At 48.4% G+C, this 11532-nt stretch overlaps 1 protein-coding gene across 1 annotated transcript in view; it reads right to left on the bottom strand.

Annotated features, from left to right (window-relative positions):
* Positions 1-11532, bottom strand: part of GTF3C1 (general transcription factor IIIC subunit 1) — a 69852-nt gene that overhangs the window by 40191 nt on the left and 18129 nt on the right. The window contains exon 6 of the mRNA XM_084758603.1: positions 10520-10643. Coding sequence (XP_084614729.1) covers positions 10520-10643 — 124 coding nt within the window. The remainder of the gene's footprint in view (positions 1-10519; positions 10644-11532) is intronic.

The raw sequence follows: 11532 nt of genomic DNA, 5'->3' as shown, positions 1-11532 counted from the left end.
AAGAAGAAGAAGAAGAAGAAGAAGAAGAAGAAGAAGAAGAAGAAGAAGAAGAAGAAGAAGAAGAAGAAGAAGAAGAAGGTGGTTTCCTTTAAAGCCAACAAGAGGCTGTTCTGGTGACTTTGAGGGGTGGGAACTTAGTTTACAAAAATAACTCAAAAAGAGGCCAAGGCAAACAGGACCAACAGGTCTGAGCCAGCACCCTTTATATTAGCTCCAACAATGAATGCAGACAAGGTGGGGCCCTGCAGCACAAGCCATACTCCCGGCTGCTGTGGCTCTGAGGGAAATTTGCATCTACCTTCAGACAGACTACAGCAGCCTAGCACATCAGGGAAAAACCCACAGCAAAGATGGGCATCGATGAAGATGAGGTGTGCCAGCTCAATGGGCCCAATGACTCCGAGCGTCGTTTTAGGGATAAGGGAACTGAAGCGTGGAAGGGTTAGGTCACCAGCCCAAGCTCCCAACAGCTTGTCAGTGGTAGGGGCAAGTTACTCTGTCAGATTTCCTCGAGTAAAAAAAGGAGAGAGAGCTAAAGATTAGTAGGGCAAATGCCATGCAAATTCATTGTGGCACACATCCCAGTGAATGAACTCTGGGAGTTATCAAGAAGCCCTAGGACAAGTGGAGGAGATGACAGCCTTGGGTGACCGCAAAGGGGCCTGACCAGCAAGGGAAAGGATGGTGGGTGATGACAACTCCATGGGTGGGAAGCCATCTCTACCTCTTTGGCTAAGCGATATGTTTGATCTGTGCCTCAGTTTCCTCAGCTATAACCCGGAGACAAGAATAACATCAGGGCAAGCCAGATGGCTCAGTGAACAGAGGTGCTTGTATGCAGGTCTGACGATTTTAGCTCAGTCCTCCGATTTGCTCTTCCAAAGGGAAGATGATCCAAGTCTAGGGCCATTCTGAGCTTCACTAGCAAGGGTTTTTTCCCTGGAAATGGTACCTTTTCTCCTTACTATTACCCTTGTTGCTGCCTTGAAGAACGCAGCTGCTGAGGACCAAACATCACACCTGGCCGCTGAACTATTGGGACATTCATTTCAATCAAATCCACAAACACTTATCCTGTACTGTATCCAAAGCAGACACAATCCACACAGGCTTCCTCTGATGTAAAAAGAGACACAGGCAAGGCTGGGTAAGGCAACTGGAGGACACTGGGCTTTCTGTGACACAGCCCAGGTTGGCAGTCTGGCTTTGCCACCACAGGGAGGCCCCGTTTCTCTCTGAGCCTCAGGCTTCTCATCCATCAAGCAGAGCTAATTCTAAATGCATCTTGAATGGACTGAGCAAGGAAAGGCACAGCGGTTCACCTAACCCTGACGCACCATGTGCTGCACGCATGCCCTCTGGCTGAAGGACTGCGGGACTCTGCTCTGAGGGGCATGCCACAGTTCCCAGAGCTACAGCACCAACACACACAGGGAGCTTGAGATGAGCTGGAGAGCAGGGTGGAGCAGACGTGGATCTAGAGCATGGGCCGAAGGAGGATGAGTGGGGTCGCCCGGCCATGGAGCAGACATTCCAGGAGGAGAGAAAAGGGGAAATGGTGGGGGGCGGGGGGATAAGGATGGGTCTGAAGAGCAAGGTAGGCTGTGGAAGCAAGGTCTGTATGGCAGGCAAGGGATAATGTATTCATTCTGTGGGCACGAGGCTTGTGGTGAATATGGCCAGTGGCATAACGAAGGCCTGCAGAGAGTCAGATCTGCAGACGCTGGGGCCCTGGTGGTTCTGCACAGGCCCAGGCTCACACACTTCCCTTTTCTCAAGTCCTCCTCAGTCTCTCAACAGCGGTAGCCTAGGAGACCAACCACTGCAGACTCCACCACCAGCCGCCCTTTGCTCCAATCCCTGCACCAGCACTAACCCTCCCAATGATCTGGGCAGCGGGTCATGCTTCCATGTTTTGGCAATGCAATGAAGAAAAAGACCAAGGAGGCTAGGGGGATTAGTGCCCAACATTTTATCTGGATGTTCCACCCCCAAATGGAACAACAGTAATGTCTTGCCTGGTTTCCTCTTTTTAAAGTCTAGGACAAGCCCATAGACAGGTCTTTTTCCCTGCACAAAGACACAAGAGCACTGGTAACCACACACTCGGGAGTTACCAAAGCTTTAGAAACTATTTCTGCTCTTGGGCTAGAGTTCTAGTCATCATCAAATACCCAGTGCACATGCCACCTCCCCAAACGCTTGCTCTGAGTCGGCACCTGGCACAATTAGGTCCCGTCGCTCAACAGAACAGCACCAGAGAGCCTGTGAGGGGCTGGGTCCTGGCACGGCTTGGGAAGCTAACATGACTTGGCTAAGACATGTTCCAGACATGTCCCCAGCCCCTACCTGCCCTGTTACCAGGCTGGCCATCAAATATAGGCAACTATATGACCATGAAGTGCCCAGGCTCAGTCTCCATCCCAAGCCATCAACCTGGCTATACTCTAGGAAGGCACAAACGAGAATCTCACTAGCCTGTCCTTTAATACACTGCCAGCCCCTGGTCCCGAGTGTGCTGTCTACCACCATCACTGCTGACCCCATCCCCCAATGGGACACTCCTGCACATTCCTGCTGAGAACTGCCAGCTCTGGAGAAGGAACAAGGGATGCTCCAAGAGACACCACCCTCTCCCCTGTGCCAATAACTCGGGGCCAGGTATTTACGCCCTGGTAAAGCTTTCCCCTCACCCAAGTTTTCCCTTTAATAGTTTCTGCCATAGTAAAATGTTCTTGCTTCTTTTATGTACATTAATTATTGGCAGTAATTACTTTTCATTCTTATAGCTGGTGTCCTTTAGTCACTTTCAACTTCCATCACTTTTATTAAACTGCTTATTTTTTTAAACTGTTTTCATCATCTTTAAAACACAGCGCTAAAGTTCTAATGCTTTAAAAATCTGTGACAACTCTAGCCCTTTATTTTTATGTTTCTGCTTGCCCTTTTCCCTGGTTTTGGTTTTTTGTTTTAGTGTTGTTTTGTTTTGTTTTGTGTGTGTGTGTGTGGGGGTCTTTATTCTTTCCCATTCTTCTTGGCTTTGACTCTCTTTTAGGCCAGTATATTTATTTTATTGTACTTTTACTATTCATTATATGACTCATTTCTCTCCTAGGTTGTATATTTTAATCCTAGTATAATTTTTGAATGTTCTCTTTCTTAAGTCATACTTTACTTTGCTGTACCCTGTTATATTTCTTGGATTAGTTTTTTATTTATTTTCAATTTAACAGCTTGGGTGACATTTATTTCACATATTGTACATCCATCTTTTCAGTGGGTACATGTCATAGCCTGCGCATTTAATTTAATACCAGCCTGCTTCCTATCACCCCCCTTTCTACCCATGCTGTCCCCTCAACATTCACAATTCCCTTCCAGATTTTCCCACTTGGCTTTGCTATAGGTGGAGTCACATGACAACGCCACTGTGGCCACCACTGTTTCTTCACCTTAGCACGAAACTGAGCCACCACACAGGGCTTCTCTGATGTGCACGTCCTGTGTGCGCTGTCTGCCACACTGTCTGATTTCTGCTGCTCTGCAGCAGGGTTTGAAAGCAGAAATGTGAGTTCTGCTCTATTCTTTTCCTAGGACTGTTTAGCACTGGCACTTAGTTACGGATTTAAGAATTAGATCCCCAAGTCCCACAAGTCTGGAATCAGAGGTGGGCTATGTGGAATCAGTCAGCCTGGGGAGGCTTATCATAAGGTTAGCTCACTTGATCCATTTCTGTTTACATAGATCTTACATTTCAGCAATGTTTTCTAGTTTTCACAGTAACTGATCAGCACGTATTCTGTTAAATTATTTACAAGTTACTACAAACCGAATCGCTTTCTCAGCTCAACTTTTAGATTCTTCACTGTAAGTATAGAAACCCAGGAGTGGGATGTGTATCGAAGTCGGTGTCTAAGAAGGGCATCAGCTCTGGAGGGGGACTCAGCCCCATCCCCCTTCGGAATAGATGTGACTGACTGCCTCGTCACCAGCTAGCACAGAGGTGTTCCACCAAGTGCTTCCAACTGTGATTCTGTTGGAAGGGGTTGCCAAATTCACTTCTATCTTTCCTTCTTTTTCTCACTATAATTTAATAAACACAGTGACTAATAAATACTTGAGGGAAAAATTAGAATTTGTAAATCAGTATAGTCCAGGGCAACTGCTTTCATTATAAAGCTTATTTTACTTTTGCCAAATAGATAAGTAAGAATACAAAATATGCCAAAATCCACTATGTTTAAGGTGTTTAAAAACAATCCGCATATACCCAGGCACACCTGTAACTTTACATGAAGTAATACATCTTTATTTATTATTTAAGTTTCTCTACTCTTTAATGCCCTGGAAGAAACATTTTATGCAAATTTTTATTTTTAAATAAACAGAACTTTATTTTTAAATTTAAAAAAATTAAAATCTTATGTTTAAATTTTAAAAACAGAATTGAAAGAACTCAAGGCATAAACCCTGAAAGCTTTATTCAGCTCTTGTCTCCTGTGTAAGAAAATCAACTGAAGTGGTCCTTGATTAAATTACATGTACAGCACCCACTTGGCTCCCAGCAGATTCTGCCCAGGCACTAGGGACACAGGCATGCAAAGGGTGTGGCCAGCTCCCAGCGGAGCTCAGGACCCAGAACAAGGTCACTAAAGAAGCAAAAGACCCAGGCCCAAGAGACAGAGGAAAGGGCTGGCTGTGAACCCAGGCTGCGAAGCCCAGCATCAAGGATGGGAGACTGTGTGGGTTATAGGGGCTACCATGGCTGAGAACTCTAGCAACCAATGAGCTAGGTGTGCACATGACAATGTAAACAGTCTAAATGTCCTGACTGATCAGCTTGGGTGCCACCTCTTTATGACTACCTGCATTGAGTCATGGAAGTCCTGTCCTCCCAGGCCAGGCTTAAGGTGATGGATGCCCTGTGCACAGACACATCTTGAAGGTGACAGACCAGAGGAAAACAGACTGTGTGTCACTGGTGAGTAGGTAGGTGGGCCCCATTGCCTGTCAATTACCATGAAGGAAATGTACTACTGTTTACTTTCCCTTTGCACAGGAGACTTCCCAGGTTTTTTTTTTTTTTAATCTGTGTTTTAAATTCCAGAAACACACTCAATGGAAACAAATGTCACAGGCTAAACAAAGCACACCTCTACCCAGGTGATACATGCCTTTAATTGCAACACTCCTAGACCTTGATGAGCTCTAGGCCAGCAGGGGCTACACAGTAAAACTGTCTCAACAAATTAACACCTCCCACACATACACACACCTACATCCACCTACCTGCCACAAGCCTGTGGCTCTCCTCAGAGCCCACCATCCTATGTGAGCACCACGGCCCCTTAGGAGGGGTTGCTCCTCACCCCAGTGAGGAAGCTGAGACATAAAGGTCAAGGAACTTCCTGAAGGCAGTCCCACCAGGAAGTCTAAGCTAGCACTGCCTTACTAAACATGCCCATTTGGAAAGTCTGTAGTGTCAAGTGGTTACTTAAAATTTGCAGGAACCCCAGACTGGAAGAAAGCTCTGGCCGCAGAGGCCCACATAGCAACACAGACTCTTCCTCAGTGGCCCTTTACAGAAGAAACATCAAATTACTGGAGTGTGCTATTTTTAGCGCTTGCTGCCAATGGCCCAGAGTACTAAAATGTACCTCTGTGCCCCTAAGCCCGCCAGCCCTGCGCCTGTCATGTTTTTGTCATGGTTCCCTGTGTCTTGGTTTGTTCTGTCACTTGACAGTTCCTAGGATGGAGGAGACATGTTCCAATGTGGACTACATGAACTGGTAGTCCCCGGCTCAGTCCTCACTCACGGCAAAACCAAAGAAAGGACTCTAGATTAACGGTCCACTTCCTTCAGAATTAAAATAAACTGTGTGTGGGGAGGGGTGCAGGCGTGAGTGTGCAACGCTGTATATGTGGAGGTCAGAGGACGGCGTTTTGGAGATTGGTTCTCTCCTTGCTTGAGGCCGGGTTTCTCTGTGTAACAGCCCTGGCTGTCCTGGAACTTGCTCTGTAGAGCAAGCTGGCCTCTGTCTTCAGACTGCTAGCTAGAAGCATCAGCACCACCGCCTTTCCTTCCTTTTGAGGTAGAGCCCTTGGATATTTTGGGGCTGCACTTCGCACTGCGCTGCCCCGCGTGTGTGAGCTTCAAGCCAACTCTGCCTGCCTTCCATTTCACTGTGGGAGTGATGGGCCTAGGATTATAGGTCCCAGCCACACCATCTAGCTTTCTGATGAGGGCCCTGGGGATTAACTTCAAGTTATCAGTTGTGGTGGTTTTAATGAGAGCATCAGATAGTCTCAGGCAGCTGAGCACTGCCCAGTTGGTAGTGCTCTTTGCGGAAGGTTTCAGCCATGCAGCCTTTCTAGAGAAAGTGGGTTGTTGGGGCTGGGCTTTGAGAGCAAAAGGTCTTACTTACTTGTAGTTTGCCCTCTTGCTTCATGCTCCTGGCTGAGGTGTGAGTGCTCAGCTCCCTCTCCCTGCCACTACACCTATTACTTGCTACCACGGACTCTAACCCTCTGGAACTGTATGCCAAAACAAACGCTTCCTTCTGTAGGTTGTCTTGCTCATGGTGTTTTATCACAGCCACAGATAAAAAAGTAACTAACACATCAGGGATGTCCGCTAAGTGCTAGTCGCTTCCTGCAGAGTGCTGACAGCTCTGACCCTGCATTAGTCCAGAGGGGAATCTGCGGTTTCCTGAAGAAGTCCTGAGTGTTGGATCTCAGTGTGGATTTATGCTCACTATGCTAGAAAAATCAAATTTCTTTTGATGTAAGTGCCTATATCCTTTGGATCTCAAAAAGTTCCATTTCGTTTTTTGAGTTTCCCTCACCCTAACGCTCTGCTTGTTTCTCCCTGTCATCCTGCTCTCTGTGCTAAAGGCTGGCGGAACTGCTAAGAGGTGGGGCCTAGGGGGGGAGACTGCTGACCAGCTGCACGGTGCCTCTCTCAGGAGACACGGGACTCCACCCCCTTTCTAGCTTCAACCTGGCCCTGCATTTTCTTTCTTGAGATATTTCTGTGCACTTTTCTCTTACTCTCTCCCATTCCACTGAACTGCTGACAACCAACCCCTTTCCTTTCTTTCTTTCCTTCTTCACACTTTTACTTTCATGAACACAGCATCTACTCGGTTCTGAGGTTTAACTTTTCTTCTACTTTTCAATGGTTTCTGTTTCCCCGGGTTCTATTAGGCTTCATTTTCCTCAACAGTATGGTTGCTGCAGGCCGCCACCTGGAGATCGGTGTTTCAGGAGGAGGTCAGAAGGGGAGAGCTGCATCACGTGGGCTGCAGCGAAGGGTGAACTGTCAGATGTGCTAGAAACGTGATGAGCTGTTTTCTTTGGCTGGAAAACTCCAGCCTTCAGTATGCAGAGGACTTTGCTCTTGAACTGGCCACTTTCTTCAAGAGTCTCCAGTCCCAAGCCTGCAGATTCTAAGCCTGGCAGTCAGTGCTCTAGAGGCTGGACAGTTCTAAGAGCCGATGTGCCCTTTCAGAAAGGCACCGAAGGGACCAGCGTGCAGCTCAGTGCAGTGGCACAGGGCCTGCCCGGCTCAGAGGAGCTCCATACCCTGTCTCCAGTCCCTCTGCTGTTTCCAAGGCTATGGCTGGAGAGCCTGAACCAGCACAGACAAGCATTCCCACTGCTCATCCCTGTCCTCTGGTCTTGCCTGCAGCATGTGGCTGTGGAAGTAATAAAGTCCAGGAAGCCATGAAGGAATATCATCAAATGAGAGGAACCAGCAGCGGCTGGGAATCACACTTCTTGATATCGGCACATCTTCAACTGTTGCAGGCCCACACATCTAGAAACCCCCTTAGTTCCTAACACATGGGCAGCGGGAGGGAATCAATGGTACTTCTGAAGACTGTCAGCCCATTCAATCTCAGCACCCTCTGTATATCCTGTCAAAGGCTCCTGGAACCTCTGATTTCCTGGTTTATTTCCAGTTCATCCTTCATAGGTATTTAGCTCTCCCAGTCTCTCCTGTCAGTACACCGCCAGCAGTTCTGAGAGCCCCTGCACATCTGCTGCCCTGCTCTTTTGTGCTTCTCGGTTATTCCTGCTATGTCCCTATCATCGCTTGGGCAGATTGCAAAGAAAAAACATTTATCTTCCAACCACCCGAATTTGCTAAAAGCTCCAACGTTCAGATTTTACAAAGCTTTGGTCAAGCAAGAGATAAACAACATCGGACAAGAATAAAAAGTAGGGAAAATAAAGGCCTAAATAAAGAAGATTGCTAAGGTGTTATAACCTACCTGTCCTTGTGGAAGTTTCATTTTGTAAATTTTCACGTGTATGGGTAGTTCACCTGCATATGCATCTATATCAGATTCCCTTGATCTAAAGTCACAGAGCTGTGAGCCCCAGTTGGAGGTGATGGGAACTGGACCGAGGTCCACCCAAGGAGCAGCTAGTCCTCTTAAGCACTGAGCCGTCTCTCTAGCCTCTAGCTTAAGCTTCCTTACAATCTACCTGTCAACTACTGACTGCTCAACTTTTGTGTGCGTGTGTGTGGTGGGGTTGGGGCTGGGGGTTGCCAGTGTGTGTGTGTGTGTGTGTGTTGAGGTTGGGGCTGGGGGTTGCCAGTGTGTGTGTGTGTGTGTGTTGTGTGTGTGGTGAGGTTGGCGCTGGGGGTTGCCAGTGTGTGTGTGTGTGTGTGTGTGTGTGTGTTGGGGTTGGGGCTGGGGGTTGCCAGTGTGTGTGTGTGTGTGTGTGTGTGTGTGTGTGTTGTGTGTGTGGTGAGGTTGGCGCTGGGGGTTGCCAGTGTGTGTGTGTGTGTGTGTGTGTGTGTGTTGGGGTTGGGGCTGGGGGTTGCCAGTGTGTGTGTGTGTGTGTGTGTGTGTGTGTGTGTGTTGTGTGTGTGGTGAGGTTGGCGCTGGGGGTTGCCAGTGTGTGTGTGTGTGTGTGTTGGGGTTGGGGCTGGGGTTTGCCAGTGTGTGCGTGTGTGTGTGGTGGGGTTGGGGTTGGGGCCGGGGGTTGCCAGTGTGTGTGTGTGTGTGTGTGTGTGCGCGTGTGTGTGGTGGGGTTGGGGCTGGGGGTTGCCAGTGTGTGCGTGTGTGTGTGTGTGTGTGCGTGTGTGTGGTGGGGTTGGGGCTGGGGGTTGCCAGTGTGTGCGTGTGTGTGTGTGTGTGTGCGTGTGTGTGGTGGGGTTGGGGCCGGGGGTTGCCAGTGTGTGTGTGTGTGTGTGTGTGTGTGCGTGTGTGTGGTGGGGTTGGGGCTGGGGGTTGCCAGTGTGTGCATGTGCATGTGTGTGCGTGCTTGTATGGAGGTCAGAAGTCTATATCAGACCTAGGTCAATTGCTCTCTGCTTTCATTTTTTGAAACTGGGTTCTCTCACTGAAGCTAGAGCTCACCAATTAGGCTATCAAGCTGCAGGGACCCACTTATCTCACAATGCCCAGGCCCCCTATGCCAGGATTACCCGTGCATTCCAGCACACCCAATTTGTACCTGGGTTCTAGGGGACCTGGACCCAAATCTTGCGCTTGTTCAGCAAACACTTCACCTACTTAGCATCTCTGTGCTTTGGTAAATGTCAGATGTTGATGCTAAGGCCAACCTAGTATGGCTACAGGAGGCCATGAGGTGCAGAACAGGCAGTCATGTATACTGCATACACAGTGGTACCATAGTCATAAAGCAGTTAAAAACCTCTATTGCTTAGTGACCTTTTGCTGTGACAGGGAAATGGTTTGTCCTGCATTTGTGGCAAAAGCACAGGACAGTGACATATGGTACATAATGCTTGATAATCAACTACTATGAGCCAGGCGTGGTGGCGCACGCCTTTAATCCCAGCACTCGGGAGGCAGAGGCAGGCAGATCACTGTGAGTTCGAGGCCAGCCTGGTCTACAAAGTGAGTCCAGGATGGCCAAGGCTAACACAGAGAGACCCTGTCTCAAAAAACCAAAAAATAAAATAAAATAAAATAAAATAAAAAATAAAAAATCAACTACTATGTTACTGGTTTGTACAGTGCTTTGATAATTTTAAAACATATTCTTCCTACTTGAAGAAAATGTTTATTATTGTAAGCAGTATGCCTGCATATCCAGCCAACCAACTATTCACTTAGTGCTGACTATCTCTTGACTACACCGAGGCTGCACTGAGTGTCTGACCCTCACTATCTGTGTGTGAGTACATGCTGTGCTGTTCACACCTGAAGCACATTCTTATGGCGGTGTGACGTGACTGTACTTCATACAGAGCTGGGTAAACAGCTTAGTGGTAGTGCTTTTGCCCCCAGAATGCACAACACTCTGGTACCGGTCCCCAGTACCAAAAAAGGAGTGAATAAAAGAAGGAAGAAGGGCTGGCGTAGGAGGGCACCCTTGAAGATGTCTTGGCTAGAGAGCAGGGCTGCTGTAGTTCAGTGGATATCTCTCAGGACCTTTCTAGAAGGAATAAAGACTGTAACCTTCATACTCCAAGGCAGATGTGACCAGAGAAAATGACAGCAGGGAAAATCAGTAGGCCATGAGGCTCTGCTCTTACCTTTCTTGGTCTTACAGGGACCACACTCGGGGTGAATCTCCTGTAAGGGAAGGGATACCACCTTGGCCAGCCCAGCATTCAACATGTACTGGTAAAGACGCTTGAATGTCCTTTCACACAGCCCCTGCAAAACACAAGCCCGCAGGGACCGCTAAGTTCTGGCACTGGGGAACCCCAGCCCTGCACAAACAGCAGGGTTCAGGACGGGAATTACCAACTGACAGTCACTGAAGAAATGCCACAAGTACCAATGAGACTGCCAAGCTGATTCCAGGGAACCGTACAGAATCACCCTGCTGTGAATACAAGAGGGGAAAGAGATGTGCTTAGGAGACCCTGGAAGGGCAGACAGGGTGGGGTGAGACAGGTTCAGGGGTAGACTCAAGGAAACTTTCCACAAGACACTTCCCATACTGTTTTTAAAATCCAAGTTTGTGTATAAATTACTAACATAGACAGCCCTCCCAAAGGCAGTGGAGAAGCCCCCACCCCCAAAAATACAAAAACAAAAACAAAACCTTAAGTTATCTGAGGAGCCAGAGAGATGTCTCAGTGGGTAAAGGTACCAAGCCAGAGCAACTGAGCTCCATCCCAGGACCTAGCTCCAGCTGTTATCTGACGCAGCTTCTAGGCACTAAGCCACGGAGGTGACAGACACCTCTGTACCCAGCAGAGCATGTGGTTCCCAGGCGCTCTATGTCCACACTCCCTAGCAGACCCTTGCGCAGCACAGCTGCCTGTTGTCTGTCACACGTATGCCACTGTTCTCTGATGGCTACTGACAAAAAAGTTTAAATTCTGTACTGCATAAAATGTCCTGCCCTGAGCCCATCTACTGCTGGCCTTGCTGCCACCTGGCTCTATAACCCCCGGGATGCAAGGTAGGAAAAGGAGAAGAGGAAGCACTCATGACTCACTGCTGCCCTGAGTCCCGGGGACTGCTCAGCACTGAGGCAGAGACAGCTAAGGCCTGCAGGCCTCGGCACACTTTGCTCAGAGGAGCCAGCACTTTC

Source organism: Acomys minous, assembly GCF_964271855.1.
Source record: "Acomys minous genome assembly, chromosome: 2".
In the NCBI taxonomy this organism is placed as follows: Eukaryota; Metazoa; Chordata; class Mammalia; order Rodentia; family Muridae; genus Acomys; species Acomys minous.
This window is presented reverse-complemented; position numbering and strand designations above follow the sequence as displayed.